Source organism: Ailuropoda melanoleuca, chromosome 8 (genome assembly GCF_002007445.2).
Source record: "Ailuropoda melanoleuca isolate Jingjing chromosome 8, ASM200744v2, whole genome shotgun sequence".
Classification (NCBI taxonomy): domain Eukaryota; kingdom Metazoa; phylum Chordata; class Mammalia; order Carnivora; family Ursidae; genus Ailuropoda; species Ailuropoda melanoleuca.
This window is the reverse complement of record NC_048225.1, coordinates 18757257-18785131: the sequence shown is the minus strand read 5'-3', so window position 1 is coordinate 18785131 and position 27875 is coordinate 18757257. Positions and strand designations below refer to the sequence as shown.

At 46.8% G+C, this 27875-nt stretch overlaps 1 protein-coding gene across 6 annotated transcripts in view; it reads right to left on the bottom strand.

Annotated features, from left to right (window-relative positions):
- GRAMD1B (GRAM domain containing 1B) overlaps window positions 1-27875 on the bottom strand; it is a 227666-nt gene that overhangs the window by 64463 nt on the left and 135328 nt on the right. The window contains exon 1 of one of the 6 annotated variants that reach the window (XM_034666002.1): window positions 21801-22097. The exons of the other annotated variants lie outside the window; for them this stretch is intronic. Coding sequence (XP_034521893.1) covers window positions 21801-21823 — 23 coding nt within the window. The 5' untranslated portion in view covers window positions 21824-22097. Of the gene's footprint in view, window positions 1-21800; window positions 22098-27875 lie in introns of those variants that run through there. 6 annotated transcript variants of the gene reach the window in all.

The following is a 27875-nucleotide window of genomic DNA, read 5'->3' as shown; positions in this document are numbered from 1 at the left end:
AGTTCATCAAAGTTTAACTTCTTCCTCTGCCCAATCCTGATTCCCTCGCTCACTCACAGGTTTGTTCCCAAGAGTACTTTTCAGTAAAGTTCCTGCAAGGCAAATGTGTCTCTGCGTCTTTTCCGGGGTCTCTTTGCAACCTGAGACACACAAAAGAATGTATATGAATAGGGAAGCACTGAGGGACATGTTGCTGAAGTGTAACAAAAAGGCCAAATGTCAGACTCAGGAATTCAGTACAAATCTGGGATTTCTAGAGAGTTCTAGACCCCTGGGACAGGCAGATAACCATGCTAGGCCTTCTACCTCTGTCTGCTACAAGATTTTAAGAGAGACTAAGCCCCTCTCCAAATCACCTCTCTGCAGAGGTAAGTGACCCCTCCTTAATCCCGGATTAAGGTCTTAAAGAGAGAAGCCTGCATGCTGGTGCCCCAGTTAAGATGTTGACATGTACTTAAGAAGAGATCCTGAGTCCCTCCTGCCACGGGCTGGAGGCTGGGGCCACATGACCATCCCCTCCACCTCCTGCCCACTATTCCTTCAGCCCTAGAGCACCAGGCAGCTTTGGTAGCTAATGCAGCACATCATGAAAATCCCACTGCTAGGTCCCCGTGCAACACTGGGTACTGGTAAGAAGGATGGAAAGAATGCTACGACGGGGCGGAAGAGGTAGGGGGATCATCATGAGTGAAGGAGAAATCCCAGTCCAAGCAATGGCTGTCCCCAGCTGGGGGTCTTTGGGGCATGCCAGAGAGGCTGCTGTGGCCTCCTGCCCACCCACATGTTCACGTGTCTCAGAAGTTGGGTTGGCCTACGGGCCCAGGCAGGACAGAAAACCTGGGTGGAAAGCAAACCATAAGAGCTCATCCTTTAAGCATCCTGACCCAGCTCCTCCTCAAATCAACGCTGACTCTCCAGGAAGAAACTAAATGGACTCTTATACAGGCACTGAGAGAACTTCCATGATCTCTCTTTCCATTGGATGGCACAGAAGTATGGCCTCCTGGAAGCTCGGTCCAGTGCCTGGCTTTCAGCCGAGGTACCCAACCTGCTTTGTGAGGCTACCAGATCCTGGTTGGGCTTATCCTCGGTAGACATTATTGTACCTACAGACATCTTTTCTTGTTATCCATTTTCCCCAGACATGTCCAGCTGTGGCAGTTAGCCCCCTCGATCACCCTCTCCAAGGGTCCTGCGGGGCTGCTAATGCTATTGCTTCCAAGACGGGCCTCCTCGAAGACAGGGACCCAATACACACTTGACTCTAGATAAGGACGACTCAGGCTCATGGAGGAGTGACCAACATGCCGCAATCCAAAGCTCACTTTGAAAGAGCATCCACCTTCATGAGGTATGAAGCACCGAGATAACACTGGTGTGTGACCCTGAACGGGTCCTACCCTTTCTCAGGGCCTCTGTTTCCCCATCTGTTATAAGAAGGGGTTGGTGTAGATGACTCCCCCCAAGTCATTTCCTGCTCTGAAGTCCATGATCAGTCTTCACTACCCACATCTCCAAGTACTAATAAGTAGCAAAAAGATGAGCTCTGTGACCACAGAGAGAGAGAGAGGCAGGAAGAGAGGGTACTGCTGACCACAGCAGACAGTGCCAGCAACCTGGGCCACGAATTCCTGGGCTCTGGTCTCTTTCTACCTTCTCTCTTCTAATCACATCATTGCCTTGAACTAACTGCCTCTCCTCCTCCTACCTCTGCATCTCCAGAGCTAAAAAGCTATCTGAGTGGCTGTGCTGGGCAGCTGGAAGATACTTGTCTTTCTAAACTCAAAGCCAGACCTCATTAAAAAGTTTTGGCACTGCCCGACTCTTCCGGTCAAAACCTAAGAGGGGCTGGAAGGGAACAGGTAGGGGCAGAAGAGATCAGAGTAAGGAGATTAAGTAGCTGACTGGCAAGCTGGGGACACTTACTCACCACGTACAAATGCTAAGACATCCTGGCCGCACCGCACCCTCCAACCAAATCAAATCTCACCAAAATCAAACTCCCTTCTCACAGTCCACACTGGGGATCATTCAGCCATGCACCCCAGACGACGGAGCCTGCCTAACATAAGAGGGACTGCAGAATAAGCCCCTGACCTTCTGGCAAGGACCTTTCTTCTACAAAGCTCGATGGAGTGCGAAAGTCGAGTTACCAGCGGGCAAAGCCCAAAGTTCAGCATAGACCAGAAACTACAATGTGACTGTATGAATAATTAAAATAAACTTGCACCTCATCAACAGAAGCAAGGGAAAGAGGAAATAAACTTGCTGCAGTTAATACTGGTAGGAGTGTACTAAGAAATAGTACGAAGATTTACAAGGTCTACTGTGCAGATAAATAAGACAGTGTGCGTCTGGAAACCCTGCCCTGCACAAAACTGTAGAGTAATTAGATGTTTAGACTGAAGGACAAATGCCTTGGAGTAAGCAGGGTATCAAATATTTAAGAAGAAGAAGAGAAGAAAAAAGCCAAAGAAGAGGGGTAGCTGGGAGGGTCAGTTGGTTAAGCGTCTGCCTTCCGCTCAGGTCACAGTCCTGGGGTCCTGGGATGGAGCCCTGTACCTGGCTCCCTGCTCAGTGGACAGTCTGCTTCTCCCCCTCCCTGTGGCCCTCCCCCCTGCTCATGCTCTCGCTCACACTCTCTTCCAAACGAATAAATTAAAAAATCTTTAAAAAAAGAAAGAAAGCCAAAGGAGGAGAGAACCTCATTTTTTTATTTCTCCAAAGGGAAGTTATCAGATGGCATAACTGGGTTTGAAATACAAGGGAATATTCTAAGAGTTTTGGCAGCCAAACGTTAAAAGAGGCTGGCTCATAGAGGGCGAGCTCCTAGTCAAGAGGCTGGCTTCCCATCCCCATCTCCAGGAGGGTCCGGATGACCTTCCAAAACCTCCCCACTCGAGGCATCATCTCCGGTGGAGAGGCACCCAGTCCTAGATGACACTCGGGGAGGCTCCAGTGTATGAACCAGTGCAGGACCTTCTGCTTTTTTGTACCAAAAACCACTAGGGATCCACATCTGTTTCTATTCTGTACATTCTCCTTCCCTAAATTGAGAGGTAAGGTCCTTCCCTCTACAGTTAGGGGCCAGAAATCCATCCATAGACTCCACCCAGCTTCAAAGCAGAAAGGCCTTTTGATCTCACCCAGCCCAGATTCCTACCCAAAGCAGTCACCGATCTCCCCCGCAGCTTCTCTGAAGAGAAGACAAAGAAACCAATCGAACTTTTCCATTAGCCTCCAAAATGATGAATCAATATTCTTAAGTAATAGGGCAAAGATAGCTAAATCCTTCTCCCAAGGGAGGTTGACAAAATTAGTCTCTCAATCCACCGAGGTCCTGTTCCTGCGCTATCACTGTGGGTCTCTGAGCCACCAAAGGTATCAAAACCCCCACCAAGAACAGAAATGGTCCTGTGAAGCTTCCTGGAAATCTCGTAAAATATGCCCGAGTGGGAGTGAGTGGATGCTGGGAAAAGTCTGCCCACTGCTGCGTTCCCTGTATGCTGACATTTGTAATCAAGATGGAAAATATCCATGACACATGCCCTGGAGGACTGGCTTTTTTTCTTCTAAATAATCTAGCATTTGACTCACCCAAAACCCTTGTATCAGGATCTATAAAATACCACTGCCTGGGAGTATGGCATCAGAACCCTGTGTTCACCCAACGGCCCTAGGCCCGGCCTGCATGACTTCGCAGCACTCCCTGGGTGGCAGGTAGAACAAAAAGAGCCCAACCCTCCCAGGCCGGGTATCTCCCTCCCAGCCTCCTCAACCTCATGCCATGTCCATAAGCAGCTGGATACATCTGACTTCTGAATGCAAAGAAAAATGACAGAGCACGGGAACAGAAAGCAGCCCTGAGAGAGACACTAAACGTGGAAACCTCGAGTCCAACAGGATCATTCTCAGAAAAGTAGTGGTTGAGCAAAACCGAAAAGTTATAATAAAAACTTGTTTGCATGCTAAACCCTAGGGCCCATTTTGGCTCTGGGCTGCTTCTGAGGGTAACGCCTCCCACGTACCCTTGGTTACACACCCCCGCCAAGCCACCACGGACGCTTCTGTCCGTTCTTCTCCCTTGAGGTCAGGGAGGCCGTACAGAAGGTTCAATTTAAGTCAGGGGATTGAGCTGGGTGTGGACGGTAATTATAATACCTTGTATTTATGTCTAGCTATTTCTGGCCTGCAGCTTGTTTTCCCTTCTGATTCCCTCTGAAGAGGTCAGTCAGCCCTATAGATGTGGCTTCTGGCCTCCTCCTGACAGCATTCCACAGCTCATCAACATCACCTCGCCTAGAGGCGGAAGCCAGGCAGGGATTTGTCTCCTCAGTCTATAAGCCAAGAGACGGGCAGGGCACATGGTAGGGCCGCCTTCTCGGAGCGAGTCACGCAGACGCACGTCAGAGTTGCCGGTCACTGAGTGAGGCACACAGGCTGGCTTAGCCAGGGAAGATCTCCAACCTGGACCATCAGTTTACCAAAAAATAAAAATTAAAATCTGCCCTTCTCCCCACACACTCTCTCGCTCCTTCTCTTTCTCTCTCTCTCAAATAAATCTTTAAAAAATAAAAATTTCACAAAAATGTATACAGTACTACCGATGTGCGAATTCTATTGCAAGAAAGTCATAAACATCAACTGTTAATTCTCATAACCACCCCATACGGTAGGTACTAAATTATCCCTATTTCACAGGTAAGAAAACTGAGGCACAGAGAGGTGGAGAAACTTACCCAAGGTCATAGAGATAGTAGCTGGTGGGGCCAGGCTTCAAACCCAGTGGACCAGCGCCAGGGTACCTGCTCTTAACCACTAACGAGAGGCCCCCATGCTCAAACTGATGGGCCCCAGGCAGACAGCGTGATTCCGTCTGTCCCCACATGATTCTGATGGCCAGTCGGGTCTGGCAATTACTAAGTGAGTGGCTCTCAAACGACGGCGGGCTTGCTGAGAATCGGGTTCCTAGGCCCCAGAAGTTCTGGAATTGGAACCTAGAATGTATAGTTTTAACGAGCACCTAAGATGCTTCCAGGGCACGTGGTTCACAAAAGGCAACTGGGAGAAAACCAGTCCTATCCCTTGACCCCACTCACCTGGGGCAAGTAAACAACTCACTGGGGTACCTCGCTGCGGCCTGCAGACACCATTCATTCTCCGCTGCAGCGGGTGCCCTGGGGGAGGGGGAGCCCGTGGCTGTATGAGGGCTGTTCTGTTCTTCAGCCTTGGTGACAAGAGTGCCTTCTGACGGTGGAGGAGGAGGGGAGGGTGGGTGACCGAGGAGAGCTCACTGTCCCTCCACACTGGACAGGTCGCACATCAGAGGCGGACACACGGTGGGTAACGGGAAAAGAAAAAAAAAGAAAAAAGAAAAAAAAAAGGCTGGGCGGCTTGGGCCCCGATCTCCCATTGCCAGAACAATGGCCTCTTCAAATCCCTGGCATCTGAACTGGCAGTCGGCCACCAGGAAAGAAAAGAGCTCGCTGTCCCTTTAAGGACGCCCTCTCTCCACAAAGGTCAGAAATGCCAGCTCAGCCTGCCCAGCGGCTGCCGTTTTGCCACTTTGGTGCCCCGGGGCCCAGGGCCATGCTCCCCCTTCCAGCTGGTTCTCTGGGCACCTGCTGTCTTCTGAAAAAGGCAGAGCACCTGGGGGACAGCTGCTGCTCCAAATGAGGTTCAGGGATCCATCCAGCAGGAGCGGCTGATGTGGAGGAAACCCAAGACCTCATGTGCTTCTCCAAATCATTCCCCTGGGAGAGTCAGTCCCAAGAAAGTGGGGCTTGGGGGCCAAGGTCAGAAGCATGACTGCAGGAGGAGGGATGGGGTCAGAAAGAAAACTGACTGAGGAATGGATGCTCCAAGAGAAACATGGTATTTCATCCAGAAGAGCAAAGACCGATGGATGAAGGATCCAGAAATCACAAAGAGATGGGGGTAGGGAGTAGAGCTTGGGGGGAAAGGGAGGGGGCTGCAGCAGGAAATGCAGGGTAGTGGTAGAGCAAGGGCTTTCCTCCCTCAGACCGGGTTCGAATGCTGCCGCTTTATGTAACCCAGGCACCTTCCCTAACTTCCCTGGGCTCTGATTTATTTACTGAACAGTAACTACTGGAAACTAAAAACGTCTGTGATTAGGGTACTAGCCACTTCATGAGGGTCTCACAGGCAGCTCAGATAGTCAGAGTACATGCTCAAGAAGGCTGAATCCTAGACCACACCACTGCTTCTAATAAGTCAGCTTGCAAATAGATGCCATGAGGAAAAGGGGCATTCACAGAGCAAAGTGCATGTGTTGGGGCAAATCATGATTTTCCCGGAAAAACAACTGAGTCTATTCATAATATAAAGCAGGGGTCGGCAAACTTTCTGGAAAGGCCCAGATATATTATAATATTCTAACATATTAGGCTTTGCAGACCATAGGGTTTCTGCTATAAGTACCGAACTCTTATTTCTACAGGATTAAAGCAGCTGTAGACATATAAATGAAAGAACATGGTTGTGTCCCAATAAAACTTTATTTACAGGGGCACCTGGGTGGCTCAGTCAGTTGAGCATCCAACTCTTGGTCTCCGCTCAGGTTATGATCTCGGGGTCGTGAAATCAAGCCCTGTGTTGGGCTCTGCGCTCAGTGAGGAGTCAGCTTGTTCCTCTCCCTCTGCCCCTCTTCCTGCTCGCACTCTCTCTCAAATAAGTGAATAAAATCTTAAAAAAAAAAAAACCACTTTATTTATAAAAAGAGGCGGCAGGCTGATGGATAGCATTAGTGGAGGAAACAGTGCAATCCTATGGGAGACTGGGATAAAGGATATGGAGGCAGAAACCTATCGTGCTCTTCTACTCTGGGACTGCGAGTATTACACCCATTGACTTGATCTCCAAGGAAAGTTTCTGGCTAACACCAGCCCCCTGCAATGACTCCTGCTGGTTTCTTCAGCATCCATGTCCAGCATCCATGTCCAGACTTCCAAGACGTCTTTTTCTTGTTCTGCACTTCTCTTCCTTGAGATTGGGAGCTTAGAAGGGGCAGGGTTTCATTCCTCAGCAAAGTCAGGGAGTTACTGACCCAAAGGCCACCCCTTGAGTGTCCTCCTCAGGGTCCCTCATGGCAAAATGTCCACACCTGACCCAGCTTCCCAGGCCACCGCAGGTTGGGGTCCTTCAAGTTTGTCCCTCTTCCTGAACAGCGATGCCTCTCAGGGAAGCCATGCATATTGTTCGCTCATTCACAGATTCATTTAAATAGGGGAGTGCCTACTGTGTGTGGGTAAACCTTAGAAAACACCAACTTCACCTCCGCCTCGAGTGGCACTGGAGAAAGTCTGCTATGATACGTCCTCTCAGAAGGCCGCCCTCGTCTTCACTTCCTGCTCCCTGCTGTCTTCCTACCCCAGAGCCCAAGCACTTCAAAAATAACTTTCTCGACTGTACTAACAACTTTTATCATGACAATTTCTAACTGGCACTAAAAACAGGGAGGATAAGAAAAGCCGAGAATGAGGAAACAGATCAAAAGCAAAGGAGGTAGAAAGAAAAGCAAAAAGAAAAAAAAATACTGCCTGCTTATATCGTTCTAACTGCATAAAACCACCTTATTCCACAAATCCCTCCTAATACATCCCAACCTTCCTTCAAAGCTCTGCTCCCCATGCACCTTCTCCGGGGAGACTTCCCTGATAAACTCCCCCAAACCTCGAACTCTACAGCATCCCCTAGAATTCTCCAATATGGCTCACTCTTGCTTATGTACCTAACGCATGGTGTATGATGGCCTATGGGCTCTGTCCTAACCCCTTGTAAATGCCACCTGCTCAAAACTCACGGGATAACTTCTCCTTCTCCCACATTCCCCACAGCATACTGCGCTTGGCCAGTGCTCTCCCGACATGATTACTTGGCCAAGGCTCTGCATGGATGGAAGAGCTGCTGCTGTCTCACAATATCCTCAGTGACCTGTTATCACTGTTCACACCACAGTTCATTCATTCATTCACTCACTCACTCCTTCATTCAGCAAAACACATGTGGAATGTTCATGCGCCATTGTGCCATAGACTGTCCTATATCTCATGTGCAAACTCATTTAATCATCAGACCAGCCTAGTATTAACATGTAACTGGCAAGAGAGGTGATTTCAGAAGGGATTATGGCAAATGTGGTGACTGATGGGAAGTGGAAGATTATCATACTCTGGAAGAGAGGGACTCATCTACCTGGCACTGTGCTGCTGGCAAAATGGTGAGACCGGTCACATTCCCCTCTAGGCCCATGACTTGTGACATACAATTTTATATCAAAATGGACCAATGTATTAAATACAAAGGACTTGTAGAAAGCAGGGGTGAATGCGTATATGGCTATGGTTTGGAGGAACTTTCTATGAATAATGCCTAACACAGAAACCATGGAGGGCAAGAGTGATTAACTGGATCACATTCAAACAAATACCCTTCTGTGTGCCGAAAACAGCCTGAAGTTAAAAGACACACGATCCAGGGAAAATACTTCTAACACGCATGACTAAGGGTTAATAACCTTATTATACTGGAGTCCTGAACAATGAAAAAGACAAACACCTCAACAGGAAGGTGGGCAGAGAACAAAAAAGGCATTTCACAGGAGAAATATAAATGGGTAATAAGGAAATTAAAAGCATGTCACCAATGATCAAAGAGATGCAAATGAACGTAAGTCCGAGATACCACCTGTGGAGTATCAGATGGGCAAAGACTAAAAAGAATGGTAATGCCAAGGCAGGCAAGGACAAGGGGAGGAAACAAACACTCGTAACTCGCTGGTGGGTGTGTAAACTGGAACAACCTTTCCAAAGGACAACTTGGCACTCGGCATTAAAGGCCGTTGACCTAGAAATCTGGCTTCTAGGTATTTATCTGAAGAATGTTAGCACATTATTTTTAATCTTGAAGAATCAAAGAATCTAAGTGTCGAATAGGAGAATGGACAAATACATCTTTGCAATGCTATCCCTTAAATATAATTACAGAAATTGATACGTATTATTAGAGAGAGATCAGGTGCTATTAAAGGATTTCAGAACAGTGTACAGAATGAATTATTTTTAAGTTTCATCTATCTTTACCTTTATTTGTAGAGTATATACAGAAAAAAATAGCTCAAAGGGTATAAACCAAAATGTTAATAGTGATTATCATTGAGGGATAGTATTATCATTGACTTCTTTTACACTTTATATTTTCTGATTTTTCTATAATACCCAGAGACAATGGGTGTTGCAAAAAAACAAAAAACCAAAAACACATATATTCAAACAAGTTAAAACTACCGACAATTTTTTTTCTCAAAAATGTTCTTTACCTTTTTGTCAAAAAAGTTCTTTAATTCTGATTTTCAGAAGATAAGTAGTATGTAAAAGAACTCTGAAAAGCAAAAAGGACTACACAAATCCAAGAGGGCGATCAGTTATCCAGCATATATTTTTTTGAGCACCCACTATGTGTAAATCCTTGTAGAAAGTACCAGTAAATAAAACAAAAATTGGAATGTCTCTCTCTTCTCAGAAAAGATTTAATATGTTACAAAAGATAGAATGACATTTAATCCAAGACCGAAATTATGGGGCTCCAAGCAAAGTGCACAGAGAATGGAAAAGGACTAATTAATTCCTATCTGGGGATGAGATAAATATGGGATTGACTTCTTCGAGAAGGTGAAAATAAAGATGATTCTGTAAGGATAAATGGGAGAAGCATAAGCAAAGGGACAGCATAACCAAAAACTGCAGGGACATGAAAAGGTATGTGTGTGACATGCTTTACAAAGGGAAAGTGTGTCGGGATGGCGGGGCAGAGAGCCCACGGAAACCTGGAATGATGATGAGGCTGGATGCTCACGAGGGAGCGAGAATGGGGAAGGCCTTGAGTGCCATAGCCAGGGTGTCACCTGTTATTTTATAGGTTACTAGGAGCCAAGTTCAGTTTTTTGAAGAAGGGTTGGAAATCTGACCTGTAGGATGGCTGAATGATCAATGGACCCACATGTTCCAAGAGATGAGATTATTCAGCCATAATAAAGGAAGGAAGTGCTAATACCCGCTACTACTCACATGGATCTTGAAAGCATTATACAAAGTAAAAGAAGCCAGTCACAAAAAAGTCCACATAGATTTAGGATCCCATTTGTGAAAGTCCAGAACAGGGGAATCTACATCTACAGAGACAGAAAGCAGATCAGTAGCTGCCTAGGTAGGGCTGGGCTGGGAGGGTCGTGGGGGGGTGGGGGTTGGCTAAAAGGTACTCATGGAGCTTCTTTCTGAGACTGACTGTGGCGATGGTTGCATACATTGTGAATATACTAAAACCCACTGAACCGTACACTTTAAATGAGGTAGTTGTGTGGCATGTGAATTGTATCTTAAGAAAGTAAAAAAAAAAAAAAAAAGAAGAAGAAGAAGGAGGAGGAGGAGGAGGAGAGACCAGCCAGGTGGCTACTGCAATAGACCAAGCAAGACACGGCAGGTTATGAATTCAGACCGTGGCAGTAAGCCACGTGGGAAAGGGCAAAGGACAAATCAGAGATTCTGCGAAGAGAGAACTCACCATGTGGACAACGAGGAAGAACAAGGAAAAAAACAGCTCGAAGCTTCCAAAGTGAATGACTAGGACAGAAGGACAGGAAGAGAAGGTCGTTGGGGAGACTATCACAGATGTACTTCCCGTGCAGTGAGCTCAGGCAGTGAGGAAACACAGGGAGAGGTGTGGACCTGGAGTAAACAGTCCTTCTCCTGGCATGGGTGGCAAGAGGTCTTTTGTGACTGGGGACAATTACTAATTCTATTTAGCACAAACGACTAGCATCAAAGTGGTCCCTAACTGATGTCTAGAAATAAACATCAGAGAATATAGCCAGAGAAAGAAGTTAAGAATGCAGTAAACAAGAAAAACCAGGGCACCTGAATGGCTTAGTCAGTGAAGCATCCAACTCTTGGTTTCGGCTCAGGTTGTGATCTCAGGGCCATGAGACCAAGCCCTGCATCCGGCTCTGAGCTCAGTGCAGAGTCTGCTTGAGATCTTTCTCTCCCTCTCCCTTGGCCCCTCCCCCACTCTAAAATAAATAAATAAATCTCAACCCCAAAAAAAGAAGAAAAAAGAAAAATCAATTCTATAGTTGCATATACAACAGTCTCAGCATTTAACAGAGCACAGTTCTGCTCTGAGTCCAGACTTTTGTAAAAAGCAGGACGCAGTCACTGCTGCTATAAACGTAATGGTTCGTACAAAGACTGCTCAACAGCTGAATGGCAGTGGTTAGCACCTCTTACCAGTACGGCTCACGAGAGCACAAATTGACTTTGCTTGTTTATATCAGAGAAGGCAAGAAAATGAAATAGAAAACACTTGGCTTATGAAATCAGAGGGTTAAAAAAAAGTCATTTGAACAAGTCAGAGTCAACAGAGGCTAAATACATAAATACATTTTTAAAAGCTACACTTCAGACCAAAAAGATGGTGAAAAAAAATTAATAATAATGTGCAGAGCCAAGCAGGGCAGATCACCTTCAAAAGCCCAAAGGTCAGAGTTCCCAAAATTTGCATCTTAAGGTTTATTAAGTTGAGCCTCTGGAAAACAAAGGGGTTTTGCATGTCATGTCATAATGCCACCGGATATCAACTATGACCATCCAGTAAGGCATAAAAAGTTGAGGTCGCTGCAGGGAAGCTATTATGAAACAGTAAGGCTCCCAGTCTCAGGAGAATGGGTCCAAAAAAAGATCTTAACTGGAAGATAAATCTATTTGCACTACAGCAGGAGAGGTATGCAAGTCCCTCTGTGGAATTTTCCTGTAACAGGCAGTGCTGGTGAGACCCTACAGAGAAAAGGGAGTCCAGGTCTGGCTCCCCTACTCCTTGAGGCAATCCCCACCCCCACCCCAAGGCCAGGACCAGTTCCAGTCATCTTCCTGTTTCTACCACCAGCCGAGTGGGTGCTCCAGAAACGTCCGCGTAAACAGATGAATAAACAATTAAAAAGAGGACAAAGAGAATCCAGTGGGAACTTGAGGATAATATGAAAGGGTCCTATACTCCAAAGATCTTCAGCCCTGAAATCCATGGGGGTCTGGAAAGAGATAAAATCTCTGCTCTAATCTCAACTGTCATCTCAGCGATGAGGACACTGGTGCCTTGCCAAAGGCCACACGCTCAGTGACGGGTAGAACAAGTTCCAGGTTCCTTAAGTGACCAAGCGACCATACCCATGGGGGAGGGAAGACAGGAGAGTTTCAGCAACGAGAGTAAAATATATGATTTGGGAGGCTGTTAAATTGAAAGGAGTAAAACTGACTGATAGTGGCCTAAGACTATCCTTTCCCGGCTACTCCGGGGAAGATACTGATCAGAGTTCTCTGTATCTATCTAAGGCATGAGTAACAATTGTGGATTTTAAGTATGCGGGGAGCAAGGCTATGACCACACTCTCTTTAAACACTGTCAAACATAAGACAATGAAAATGGTAATAGCGGCGTCACATTTGTAAGGTGGCTACAACATGCCAGGCCTCCTCCTGAGCACATTCTGGGGACTTATCTCCATTAATCCTCCCAATCCTTATAACAGCCCTTGAAGGCAAGCGTGATTAGCCCCATTTTATAGATGAGAAAATCAAGGCTTGACAGAGCAGGTAACTTGCCTAGCTGGCATCACGCAACTAGAAAGGAGCAGAACCACCCACACCTGTCTCTTAGGGTCCCCCACAGAGCCGAAGGGAGGGAGCTCCCCCCCATTGTCCCCCCCACCCAGTGATGGGGCAGCCATCCCTGTCAGCGTTAGAACAAAGAGCCACTGCCTGAGAAGCCTAACCTACCCCTTCACGGGGAAGAGCCCTTGGCCCAACTCACGAGCCCTGTCAGTGCTCAGCTCCCAAGATCTGCATTTTCTGGGGCTTGTCCTCCCAGCCTTTGAATGTTTTCATAAATCTTATCAAACAGACAAACTGAAGGGCTTTCAAATATTTAGGTACGGTTACAGTGCTTCACTGGATGGTGAACCATGTTTCACTCTCTTTTAAGCTGTACAGATACATTATACACTTTCTTTTAGATGCAGGATACATTTCACAAATTTTTTTCAAGTTTTTTTTTTCAAGTTTTTTTTTTTTTTTTTAAATAAACCCTGACCCAGCCCCAAGTGAAGCCACCAGATCAGCAATGACTAGGGACATGGCTCAGCATGGGGGTGAGTACACTGCAAAACTATTCTCCGGTATGATCACCTGATCCAGAGAGCACCACTCCCCAGAAAGACTGCCCCACCCCCACGGCAAACCCTTTCTGAACTGTTAAGTTTAAAGCTCCAAACTTCTACCAAATAAACACTCCTCTTCTCCTGAAGTCAAGGACTAGAGTGTACAGGTTAAGGGCACAGGATTTAGAAGCAGACATTCTCAGTCTCATCCCAGTTCTGCCATGGGCTCTTGGGCCTGTTACTTAAACCTCTTTGAGACTCAGTTTTCTGATAAATACCACCTTTCCCGTAGAGTTGTGTGAGGGTTACATGAGATAAGGCAGGCAGGCAGGCAGGCAGGCTGGCTTGCTCACAGAAACACTGTTATAATTTGTAACCCTATTCTTCTTGCCTGCTTCCAAACCAGTCACTTATGCTCCAGTTCTCCCCCCCAGAACATCTTGCCCTCAAGCTGGGAAACGCACTGCCATCCTCTCTGGCCATCCTGAGCCGAGGGCTTCACAGCTGAATCCCGTAACCCCACGCGCCCTTGTCTCACCTGTGAGGCTGTCAGTACGTGAAACCTGTCTTACCGTGTGAACTCCACGCACCCCTCTGTTCTGACCAGACCACACAGCTCTCCCCACCCCCAACCAGGGCCTCACTTTGGTTTCTGTGGTCTAGCTCTTGCTTCTTCCCTGCCTGAGAGAGCCCCCCCAAACTCTCTTGAAATCTCAGTGGCTTCCATCCTTCAAGGACCAACCCACATCCCACCTCCTCAATTTAAGCCCTTCTCCATTTACTCTGCTCTCCTCCTCTCTGTCCTTGCCCACCTTTGTAGTTACAATTTGTATTCATTAAATGCCTTCATAAATTACCTTGACAAATTCCTCTAACTTTTCATGAGTATTTGTCTTCTCTCTTCTGACGGGCAAAGACCTGTCTTCCAATTGCTTTATAACTGCAGTGGTGAGGAGTGTGAACTCTGGAGTCAGACTGCCGGCTCGAACACTTTTGGGCTTTGTGACCTTGGGGTAATTATTTAACCTCTCTGTGCTTCAGCTTACTACTCGGTAAAATCTACACCATAATAATATATAGCTCAAAAACTTCTAGGAATTAATATATAGAAAACATTTAAGATATATGTGATATAGCAAGCTGTCATGTTAAGTATTAGCTACTATATTGATATCCTTGTAATCAGGATCACTATTACAGTGCTTAGAATGAGACAAAGTAACCAGTAAAAACATATCACTTTGTTGCATTTAAGAGGCATCTTTACCTGTCTAAATAAACCAGGGGGCAGCAACTTTGTCTAGGGCTAGATAATAAATATTTTATCTTTGTGGGCCACAGGTCTCTGTCGCAACTGCTCAGCTCTGACCCCGTTACCAAGAAAGCAGCCACAGACCCTGCCATCCACAAATGAGTGTGGCTGTATACCAGTAAGACTTTACTTAAGGGCAGTGAAACCTTAATTTCATATAATTTTCACATATCAATGAAATATTACTCTTCTTTTGATTTTTCTCAACCATTTAAAAATGTAAAAACCAAAAGCAACAAAACATACTTCACTTGCAATCTGTATAAAAACAGGTAGCAAGCTGAACTTGGCCTGCGGTGTTTTGTGTGCTGACCCCTGGGCTTAGGCTGCACAACGTCTTCCATGACATCTCAAATCAAGACCTTTATTCTACAGGCAGTAAGAAAACCGCCATCGCGTTTTAAGAAGGTAAGTGGGCCCGTGGCCACTCTTCCAGAAAAGCAGCTATGGTCCCCATGACTGGTGCTCAATGAGACTCTTGGTTCTCCTCTCCTTTGCCCTTCAGAAGCTTCCTGGTTCCCAGACTTCCTGCGGTCAGGCAGGGCCACGTGGCTAGCTGGGGATCATGCTGAAGGGCAATGACAGCATGCTTGCTTCCAAGGAGAAGTCCTGAAGGGCCTGGCTCTCCTGACCTCTACGGTGACTATGGAGGAGGTACCAGGAAACTCCACAGCCGGCATCACTGGGCCACCCGCCGTGCCTCACAGAGGTCTTCTCCAGAGCCTCCAGGGTACCTGCAGGACTCAAGAGCTAACCTACTGTGAGTGAAGCTACTGACTTTGTGCGTGGGGGGGGGGCAGCAGTTGCCATCACAGCATAACCTAGCCTATCCAGTTTAATTTAATGTCTTTCTGCAAATATAAACCAAAGAACAGAGTTAAGGATAAATACACATAAAAACATCTTGCAATAGCTAGTTAACCCATCCTTTCACCTTAACTCATTTAAGAAACAAATACCCAGTCTTCTGGACAAGGGATTAGAAGCATTCTTCTCCACGTTCTTTCACGAGAAACCCTAAATCATCTCTTCCAGCAATAAAATTCAATGGCAGTAATTCTCCTAATGGCCAGGAGGACGGGTTTTGAGCCAGAACAGAGAACCTCAAGCACAGTGGTACCCCTTATGTGTGGGTGATCCATTCAAAGACCCCCAGTGGATACCGCAACCACAGGTAGTACCAAACCCTATATATACATATACACACACACACAGGCGCACGCGCGCGCACACACACACACACACACACACTATCCTTTCTCCAATACATACAAACCTATGATAAAGTTTAATTAATAAATTAGGCACAGTAAGACATTCACAGTAATAAGAAAGAGAACAATTATACTGTCATAAAAGTTGTAAGAATGTGGTCTTTCTCTCTCTAAGTATCTTATTTTACTGTACTCACCCTTCTTGTGATGATATGAGGTGATAAAATGCCTATGTGATGAGATGAAGTGAATGATGGAGGCGTCATGGCGTAGTGTCAGGCTACCACTGAGGATCTATCAGGAGGAGGAGTACCTGTCTCCACCCCACAGCTGGCCGTGGGTAACTGAAACCTCAGGAAAGCAAAACCACAGATAAGCGGGGGGACTGCCACACTCGTAATCTGATTTGTTTTGACACAATCTCTGCCAACCATCTCACATTCTAATACAGTAAATTTCTTTCTTCTTAAAATAATAAGGATGGTGACCAGAACCACCACAAAAAATGATGGTTACAGCTGCTCATCTCAAGCCAGGGGCAGCTCCCAGGGAAAGGTCTGTCCTTTAAAAAAAAAAAAAAAAAAAATCTGTAAAGTCAGAAGATCCAGTCAGTGCCCTGAGCTGTCCTGATCACTCATGGGATTTCAATGCTTAGATGACCAGCACTCAGTGCCCTGGATTTAACAGACCATGGGAAAACTCCCCATTCCCATCCCACCAAATCATACAGTCAATCTCACACTTGCTAGCAAGAGGGTGTGCCCGCTGGGCGATGTTTGTAAATGAGTGTTTAATATTTCCAAATGCAGGTTCAGTGTTTCCTGCTGGCTAAAGAAGTACACCAAGGGTCCACATCACAAGCCACCGCTCTCTAAGGGCTGCAGCCTTTCTCTAAACCGTCAGTGAAAAGGAAGCTGAGAGCCCAACGAATCTGCCCAGCCCTGTCATTTAATCCCCCTTTCGAAACAGCTACCACCCAAGGCAAACAGAAGTCACCTAGCAAGGCCACATGGCAGGTGAGGAGGTGGTTACAAGGTGCAGATTCACGAGCTGGCCCTCAGAATCTCAAGCTACTGACGGACCCCGACCTTCACTGCAGCTCACCTTCTGGTAAACATCTGAATAACTGGGAAGACTGGCTCTAAAGGAGGCCATACCCAGGCCTTCGTCCTCCTCTAGAGAAAAATCTCTCACGAAAGAACCTCGGAACATAAATGTCTGACCAGATCTCGACACTCCAGAGAGTGAAATTCCAAACTTTTTCCTTATGTCTAATTTAAAGCCTCGCTTGCAACCTCACCCATTTCTTCCTTCACGGACCTAAACCAGAGCTGAAGAAGCAAAGCGTTCTTTTTGTTAACAGATTTGAAGGGGGGTGGGGGGGGGAAGCATACTAGACAATTGACCTTTGGTAGCCAATGAAATATGGCTGACCACAACTCTCCATGAAACATGGAGGAATGCAAAAATGACTTCTGTCCCAGCTACTGCTGAGGACATAAGCGAGCAGGTTCCTTTACACAGCACTCATATTCTTAAATAAACAGTGTGAAAGTAGCATGAATGCTCACTCACCCACTCAAACACAAAGAGAAGCTCAAAATTCCTCTCCTCTGTGGACCACGGCCTGGCCACAGAAATGCCTCCTCTTCCATGTGTCAAGAACTATGCTCTCTTTAGTCGTTTTCCCGGAATGGGATTCTTGCAGCACACGGACTTTCCTGAAGGTCTGCTGGAGCCTCCAGGCTCTGTGGAGACTGCACCCACCAACCCCAGCAGATGTGAGGACCAGGGACACAAGGACAGAGAAGCAAGACAGATGTCACCACAGTCTGCCAAGTCTTATGGTGGCCAAAACGATCTGTCCACGGAGCAGCCCCACGAAACTGGAGATATTCTTGGCATTTGAGGTTCTGAAGCCCTACAGGAATTAGGGATATCTTTACATCACACCCCCCCAAATATGAAGAAATAAATAACCACATAGAACCTAAGGAGGACTGAATTGTTCTCTGATTTTTTTTATTCTTTATTTTTTAAAGATTTTATTTATTTATTTGTCAGAGAGTGGGAGCGAGCGGCACAAGCGAGAGGAGCATCAAGCAGAGGGAGAGGCAGGCTCCCTGCTGAGCAGGGAGCCCGATGGGGGGCTCGATCCCAAGACCCTGGATCATGACCTGAGCCAAAGGCAGACGCTTAACCGACTGAGCCACCCAGGGGCCCCTGAATTGTTCTTTTAAAACATCACATGGCTTCCAAATTGCGTGTGTTCCACGGCTCTGCTTTGGCACAGTCCTATGTGTTTGCAAGTATCACTTCCTCTCTCTGTCTCTCCTCCACCGCTTCCCTTACCTTGCATACCAGGTTATAGGGAGACAATCACAGGATCATCTTTTGAGAGAGTCTAAAGCCCCTGACAAAGGGGAGGCTGAAGAGCGGGAGGATTTCTCTCTCGCCATCCAGCCACTTGTCAATCACAGACATGTACCTTGATCAGCTTCACCCAAAAGCATCCCCTGTGATAACCTCTTAACACCCTAAGGTGGGGTGTTAGCGCTGTACAAAGTACAGCCTCTCCTTACCTAACATTGGACAGCCTTCACACCCCCACTCAAGGGCCAACGACTCCAGGAAGCACCTTTGCTACCCCAGCTGAAACAAATTCCAGCCTCCTCTGAATTGCTAGAGTGCTTGTTGTTCATTGCACGTATCTGTCCCTTAGCATTTACCGACTGGTTTTGTAGAATGTGGGGTGTGTGTGTGTAAAGGGGTTGGGTCTCATTCTACCTGTGAAGCTACCAATCCTTAGAAGTCAGAGGCAATGCCCTTTACATTTTTTAACCCCCGCAATGCCTAAGCACAGGACTGTGAAAATAATCATGACTTGGTCAACATTTGTAGGTTGTACGGATAGATGAAGAGCTGATGTGTGGACCTTGACCCTGCCCTCTGGGAAAGCAGGTCTAACGCAGACACATCTTGCTGCTGCTGGCGTAGTCACAAAACTGAAGTTAATAGCCAAGTAAGATTGAGTGCACCCCATCCTCTTCACTAACTAGTTGCAGGAATTTAGTCAAAACCTTTTAGCACTCTGTACTTCAGCTTCCCTAGCTCTGAAATGGAGATGCCAGCCGCTGATGGACCTGGAGTGAGGATCGATTAAGATAATGCATTTCCTTACAGTTTTTAAAGTCTAACTAACAAAATAAACATAAGGCAAAGAGACCACAAAGCGGGGAAAAAACCCAAAAAGCCAGTACACGTATTGTTATATACTGAGGAAAGTACACTACAGAATGGCAACCAAGAACAGGTGAATCACAAGGGAAAACTACCCACAAACCCTATGCCTGACTGTACACCCGCTCTGTGTCTCGGTCTGCTTGCTCTGTAAAATGAGGATCTTGAGCACAGTGCTGTGAGCTCTACAGGACTTAGCGCCTGTAAAGTGCTTAATGTGGTCCTTCACACGTGGTAGTCACTCAATACATGTTAGTTGCCATTATTACTGTTATTATCAGCATTATTGTCATTTTTATTTATTTTTTAATGTGGTCCTTCACACGTGGTAGGCACTCAATACATGTTAGTTGCCATTATTACTGTTATTATCAGCATTATTGTCATTTTTATTTATTTTTTTAAGTAGGCTCTGTGCTGGGCATGGCTCAATGAACTCACGACCATGAGATCAAGACCTGAGCCGAGATCAACAGACCCTTGCCCGACTGAGCCACCCAGGCGTCCCAGTGCCGTCATTTTTTTATGCCACTAACACACAGTAGACGTTCCAGAAATGTTTCTAGAAATGACTCAAACACTAGGGAGTTAGTTAGTTCCATCCTCTTCGATATGCAGATAATGTTACCCAGAACAAGGCAGCCAATATATTTGGTCACCTTGTTCCTACCAGGTCTCCCTATTGACAGAGGAGAAGAGTAAGCTGACATGGGATACCACCAAAGGGAGCTGCATTCAAGCCCAAACGTTCACAACACAAATGCAAGGCTGGCCCCTGGGCCAAAATGGACCAATATATCTACACCTAATGAAATAGTGAATCATAGGCTCTAACACCATCTAGGCAGACATCAGTGGCAAAACCTCCCCATCCTTCTAATATTTTATTTGGCTGAAAGGGACAAAGTCACTCCAGTTGTACAGTTCCCAGCATAAAACTGTTCTGTTGAAATGCATCAAGAGCTACTCAAGGCAGATTTTTAAAGGCACCTCTCTCTGCATGTCCCTGAGGGACCAACCCAGGCTGAGCAGGAAGCATTCTGTGTTAAAGTGATGTCTCATCGTCAGAGACAGCCAAGCACCCCTCAGTCCCAACCTGGGCATGCTGACAGCTGGGGCAGGGAAGGACACTGAGTGATTTCCGATGATGAGCCCAGTGTCCCCACTCACCAGCAGGACTTGGGCCTTCCTGCAGGCCTCGCCCAAGTTACAAGCCCAGCTTGGCTCTGCTGAGGAATAAAGGGGCACCTCTAAATGCTGCTGACTGGGCCTGGGATTTCCAGGGATAACAGCCTCTGCTAATGCCTTCCAACCCTGAAGGAAGAAGGAACCGGGCCCCAAGAAAGCAGGGATGGCACTGCAGTACCTCTCCCTCCTTTCCTCAGCCCCAGAGGGGGGTTTCCAGCACAAGAGCCAAACAGAAGAGCGAGTGATACCAAACCTTGAAGAGAAGAAACTACAGGCTGGGGGTGGGGGTCACTGATGGTTGCCATTCCTCAGGACCTCACAGTCTTTAAGAGTTAAGCTCACAAGAACTAGCTCCTCCCTTTCCTTTCCCCAAAGTGGCTTTTCAAAACCCACTAAGGGACCCTCTTGCCTAAAGGAGGAGGGCTGGACTAGACTAATTCTGTCAGACTTTAACCTAGGGTGGGTAGGGGTTTCTGGAAAGATAGATGTAACCCAGTGCCAGGCTAGGACTCCATGCATTACACTGCTCAATACCTACCCTGACTGTGGAAATCCACCTCCAAGCCAGAGAGATCACCTCCCATGGTCCCACCATGGACTGCAGGGTGGATGCCCCCCCCCCGCCAAGGAAGGCAGGGCACATCCCTGCAGGGAACTCTCCCAAACTCTCCTTCTCCCACCCTCCGCTGCCATCAAGGAGAGAAAGGGCCCTCCCCAGCCCAGAGCACCTCCCTTCTCTGAGCAGCACACGCCACCCTGCAGGGAGTGCCAGATTCCCTGAGATGACAAAGTTTCCCAGGCAAAATCTCCAGTTTCTCAACCAGATAAAAAGCCAATTCACCCACCCACCTGATTCAAAGGAAAAAAGGGAGAGGTGAGGCTTTTATTTTTAAAATGGAAGGTAAAAATACTCTGACTACGTCTGTGGCCACCACACAGCTACCTCACACATCAAGCAAGAAGAGGCTTTCATGTCCCAACATTAGGCCTAGGAAGAGCCGCCGACAAAGCCCCAAGGTCTGTGTGTGTGCCTGTGGTAGGCATGGCGGTGGGGCCATCCACTCTGCTTCGGATGCCAGGCATGCCAGAGGTTGGAACCTAGCCCTCTGACTGTCTCCTCAGAGAGAAGCCTCTAGGAGATCACAGCCTGCCTCCCAGGATGAGGGTGCCCTAAGGAGCAGGGTAAGCGAGGCCCCTGGGGATGGCTGTTGGGCTGGGGAGGGTACCACTGCACCCACCCCCAGCCTGACGTGACCCACAGGCCCTGGTGAAAGGGACCCTTCTCTACCAAGTTCCCTTGGTGCACAGGCCCCTCAAAGTTGGAGACTCTTTCCAGCCGCACTTTCTCTCCACAGCACCCCCCCACACTTCCACCAAACCCCTCCCCCAGGAAGATGCTGGCAGAAAATACTGCAGCGGCGCAGAAGCCGGGGTGAGCCAGAGAGGCCAACCCAACTTTGTAGAGTGTGTGGCCCCACTCCTGACCCCTCGATGGCCGTCTGGGGGGACAGGCCTGTGTGATGGAGACCTCTTGAGGATGTCGAGGTGCCGGGAGGGACATGGTCAAGGACGGCATTGAAGAAAGAGGATGAAGAGGAAAGTGACTTATCCCTCCTCTACTTACCAGGAGAGCTTGAATCCTTTCATTAGTACAGGCACGATAATCCACTGACCGTGTCCTTAGCATCCCTGTGACAGCTCCAGAGGTCCCAGGACATATTTGAAAAGATGACGAAGTCCCCAAAGAACAGAATCCCATGTAATGTTACTTGAACACAAAGAGAGAAAGAAGACAGAGAAAGAGAGAGAGAGCAAGTGCCAGCCAGAAGGACCCCTGCGCGCTGGGCTCGGAGGCCAAGGGCAGCTTCTGATGGGGACGGGCAATGCTGGCCAGGCTGCAAAACAAGCCTGGAGTGGCTGTCAACAGGCAGGCTGGCCGGCCACCCACCCACCCTCACCTCCCGCCGGCTCAGAGCAGCCTCCGGGAAAGGACCCAAGGAGAGCCCGGCAGGAGAGCGAGAAGCGAGCAGAACCTGCACCTCTCTTCCCCCAGGCGGCGGCTCCCGAAGCTCCATATAATCTCCTCATCAATGCAGTACCCAAGCAAAGCACTGCCAGCCACTTCCGCCCATTTAAAGACACAGCACATGTTTTGTCCCGGGATGGGACAGAAAGTCAGGGAGAGGGTGGGTGAGTGGGTGAGCAACGTGATGCCCGGGGAAGGAAGAGGAGAGGGACAGGAATAGCGGAGGACAGGCACTTCCCTGACATCCAGCCAAGGGTTAAAATGCCACCCCCTGGGGGGGGGGGCGCTGACCCCAGGTCCCCTGCTAACGTCAGGAATCCAAAGCCCAGCAGACCTGAAAGGCTGGGGGTTTAGTGCCTAGGTGTCCAAAGGCGAGCTGCTCAAGGCCACCTTAAGTAGAATTCTCTCACCCTTTCCCCAGCAAGGCGGGGCGAGCTCCGCGGTGAGATCCCAAGCCGTTCACAGCACGCAGAACACACAGTTCTCTTCCCCTGCTAGGGAAAGTGCTTTGCCACCACTTCTGGGGCGTGTGGTGAGGCAGCAACTTATGGTGGCCCAGCAGCGCGCCCCCCCCCCCATCACCTGGGGCCCAGGATCCTTTTAAGGTGGCTGCAAGGGCCGGGTGCTGAACCAAAACACAGTTTTATCAGGGCTACAGGGCTCTACGGAGACTCAGACGTGGCAGAGCATCAAAGGGAGGAGACACTGAGATTTTCAACTTCAACAAGAACATACAATTCCTTCTTAAAATCCTCCAAGCTGGGCCCACTGTGTTCTATCCCAAACAACTTCCCTGGCTGTCTGTCTGATTCTTTTTTTTTTGTCCTCCCCTAGATTACGGACTATCTGGGTCAGTAATGCGGATGGGTGAGAACAAACAAAGAAGAGATTAATTATGAAATAGCAACCTTCAACTGAACCATATTAAGCCTTTACCCTGACACTTGCCTCAAAGCAATCATCTACAGACATCCGTACGTGTTATATGCACATCATCTATACCTGACCCTCCAAGGTGATACTCTTAAGAAAAACTGGAGTGCAAGATCCCCACTGGTAATACTCACTGCACTTGCAATTACTTGTTTATTACCCACCTTCCTCTTTTTAGATGGTAAACTCCATGAAGGCAGGCACCCTGTATCATGTTCAGCTCCATCCCCACCCCTGCCACTGGCTTAGGAGGGCTTATATACAGTACATACTATTCACAAGTGGTTAACTGAAGTGGCCTTATTTGAACCTAACTAGAACACTGCAGTCTCCCTCCAGCGTCCAGATGGCCCAGCAGAAACACTCTTTGAGGGATCAAGAGCTTTAAGAGAGGTCCTCCCAAAGCAGCCTGGGGCTGTGGACTTTCCCTCCATCCACAGTCCCCACACTGAAATGCTTTCAAGACTCCTGAACACATCTTTAGTTATGTACGTGCAGCAGAGATACTGTAGGGATGCACAAGTTCTCCTTTACAACCTGGGTGATTCATTCATAGGACCTCCGGGGAACTGTGACCCCAGCCCCAAGACAAACAGCACTTAGAGTACTCTAGGTAGATAGCATACTCTCGTCCTGCCCCACCACCTGCTCTGATCACAGGTAACACATAAAACCTGCACCAGAGCTTTCCTATATTTCATCAGGATGCACGTTACAATGATGTTAAAATTCTTTAACTTTTACTTTTTACCTGTTTTTATTTATTTATTTATTTATTTATTTATTTATTTATTTATTTATTTATTTATTTATTTAAACTCCCTTGCAACTATCCATAACAATGTATTGGGAGCATATTATGTCAGGCATCATGCTAAGCATTTTACTTGCATTGTCTCATTTAACCCTCACATCCATATTATGAAGCAATGACTATCGTTATTTTTCAGGTGGTGCTGCTGAAAACTCACAAGTGAAGCATCTAGATTTGCCTAATGCTAAAAAGCCAACAAGCTGCAAGCTTGAAACTTGAACTCAAGCATGTTCAACCCCAAAACCCAGTCTCTTAATCAGGATGTATGCTTATTAAAAAAAAAAAAAAAAAAGTCTATCTGACAAGCTGACTGATAAGGGCTCACATGCTCCCAAGGCAAAAAGAATCCAGGTAACAGGCCAGAAAAAAAAAAAGTATTATATCAAGTGAGCTGCTCCTTTCTACTACCATGCTGATGAGTTAGCTTGCTTAGGTATCAGGGTATGGATGCGATGCAAAGAACATGAAAAGAAGAGCCTAGTGGGTTGAGAGGCAATCATCTGCCTCAAATTCCCCTTGGCTCTTTACTGTTTCTGAAACCAGGGCTTTTCACAGAGCTCTGGAACCTGGCTCATTTTCATGGTTCGTAAGAAAATCTTAAAACATGATCGAAATATGGCTTTAAAGAGCCATGGGATTGCTATCTTTCCTTGAAATAAATTAAAGAATAAGACCAAGCAAGATGAAGAGACATTCATCATTCAGTGTATTTCCCTCCTTGATCTTCTCACAGAGGGCAGACTGTTTTGTATGGTTTGGAAAGTTTCCCGACCGCTAAATTGTCAGCGCTGACATAATTCTAGATTACTCTGGGGGTGAATGCAAGGATTAATGGTCAGGCAGGTGCTTCCAATTCTCCTGCTTCTGCCTGACTGCAATCTGGCTGCTCCTTGAGGTCTGTATTTCAGGAAGGGCAAGAATTTATTTTTAAGATTTTATTTATTCATTTATTTGAGAAAGAGACAGAGAGAGCACACGGTGGGAGGAGTAGAGGGAGAGGAACAAGCAGACTCTGCACTGAGCTCAGAGCCTGACGCAGGGCTCGATCTCATGACCCTGAGATCATGACCTGAGCTGAGACCAAAAGGCAGATGCTCAACCAACTGAGCCACCCAGGCGCCCCATGGAAGGGCAAGAATTTTTAAGAAAAAAATGAAAGTCCAACAACTTCTATTTCTGGCAATATGGCAGACTAGATATGCTGATGGAACCTTCCTGCTAAAAACAACTAAAAATGCTGGATAAAATAAAACATTTAGAAAGGAGAAAAAAAGAGGAAATTCTTTTAAAATGCTTGATGAGCTATCAAAACAGTAAGACATACTTAGAGGCCACAAATTTAGTGAGGGCAGAAACCCAGAAAATTAAAGAAAGCCTTATGGATATGTTTTCTAGAGAAGGCCCTTGTAGAACCTTTGAAACAGGGCCTTGGTTTTCTGGACCTCACAGAACACGGTAGACAGAGACAACGCCACAGGCCCACCAACGTGAGAAGGGAAAGGAGATCACCTCATAAAGGAGGCCCTGCTGGCTTACCCTTACCCTAAGAATGAGCCTAAAAGAAACTCCCACATGCATGCCTGTCTCCAACCTTGGCAGAGACTGAAGGAGGAACAACCATCTCTCCTGATAAATCATAATTACCAACTGATCCTCACACAGACGGCTGCCTGTGGAGTTCCTCAACAATTCACACACACACACACACAAACACACACACACAAAAAAAACCAAAAAACAATGTCCAGAAAGGAGAAGGCTGAGGAAGCTCAACCACAGTAAACCTGTGAACATGTGATCATCAAAGCTGATCATAAAGGGGGAGAAAAGACAAGGTTTTTCTGGGAGAAAGCTTTTCGCAGCACATGGAACCAAAAAGGAAGTGTTCACAGAATTTATATAAAAAAAAAATTCTACAGGGGGCGCCTGGGTGGCACAGCGGTTAAGCGTCTGCCTTCAGCTCAGGGCGTGATCCCAGCGTTATGGGATCGAGCCCCACATCAGGCTCTTCCGCTATGAAGCCTGCTTCTTCCTCTCCCACTCCCCCTGCTTGTGTTCCCTCTCTCACTGGCTGTCTCTATCTCTGTCAATAAATAAATAAAATAAAATAAAAAAATAAAAATAAAAATAAATTCTACAAATCAATAGAAAAAGAAAAACAATTAGAAAAATAGACAAGGGATTTGAATAAGCACTTTCAGGAGAGGAAGTGATCAATAAATATATAAAAAGGTGCTCAACCTCATTAGCAGTCCGGAAAATGCAAGTCAAAAATGCCAATGAGATGTCATTTCGTACCCATCTGATTGGTAAAAGTTAAGAAGTCTAATAATAAAAAGGTTGGAGAGGAGCTTGTAGACATGTATCGTGATTCAACTATCTAAGCAAACCATCTGGTAGTACGTGGTAAAGTTGAAGAAATGCAGTCCCTAACAACTAATGGCTCTATTCCAGCAACTGAAGCAGCTCACACTAAGAGATGTGCAGGAGAAACATCAGACAGCCCCCTATGTAATAACACGGTCTGCGGGAACAAACCCCAAGACCTGGAAACAAATGACTATCAACGGCAGAAAGGATAAATAACTGGGATTTTCTTAAAGTGCGAATAGCATATAACATTCAGAAAATTTATCGATTACTGTCATGTGCAACCAAGTGGATGAATCTCGGAAACGATGCTGAACAGAGAAAGTAAATCAGTGAGGAATGCAGGTATGATTCCATGCATGCGCAGCTAGAAAACAAACACGTAACATGATAGTTCGTATTCACATATTCAAGAGGTGCTCAACCTCATCTGTACTCAGACTACCCACATACTCTGTATAGCTAGACAGCCTGTATCCATAAAATGAACAACCAAGCAAATGACCACCTCGGCATTCAGAAAGGTGGTCACCTCTGAAGACTGGGGAAGACAGAATCAGCAGGACAGGTAAGAATACCATGCTTATTGTTTCTTCTTTTTGTATGCTTTATACATAATGCTTTTTTTTTTTTAATATTTTATTTACTTGAGAGAGAGAGAAAACAAGTGAAAGAGAAAGAGAGAGAGCACGAGCGGGGAGGTGGGGCAGAGGGAGAAGAAGAAGCAGACTCCCTGCTGTGCAAGGAGCCCGATGTGGGGCTTGATCCCAGGACCCCAGGACCACGACCTGAGCCAAAGGCAGATGCTTAACAGACTGAGCCACCCAGGCGCCCCCATACTTAATGTTTCATAAATAATCTTTATAGCTATTCAGTATTTAGCAAAAACAATTTAAAAATAAAGTAACTAGAAAATGCCTGACACCAATCTTCGCCTTTGGATCTTTGTGAACAGAATGGACGAGACAGTAGGATGGTGGTGGGGAGGAGCTGACGGTGACAATTTGTGTTATCTGCATTTTCAAAAGCCTATGTTCAAAAAACTGGCCCTCCCAGCTTCATGGATAATCTCAAGTTTGTTGTGTTTATAGATCTGATTAACGTAAGGTTTGAGTTGTATCGCTCCAAACCTCTCGCTACAATACAATGGTTTCTTCCAAACTTTCCTGGGTTTGGAACGCAGGTTGGAAAAAGTACCTTTTTGATTTTAGCTGCTTTAACTTTCTCTTGGCCTCCTACGAGCCTGAAGGTCTCACCACCCTGATACTGTTCCTTTCTCAAGCCAACAAAATCAGGATTGGTGCTTTTTGCCTCATCCGTAAGTAGGGACTGGTGGGAGGTCTTTGAACCAGAGCATACCACTATGCAGATAGCCAAGGCCTCGGCCAAGGGAAACCTGGCAGCTGTGAGCCCACGAACTCACCGGAGAGTTCAGCCCCCTGCCTCCCACCCATCAGAGGCTCTTTCCACCACCAGAAGCTCACGCCTCCTCGTGACCTTGGGAAGTCACGGGGAGCCTATGTGGAGCAGAAAATAGACAGTGGACATGATCCCTG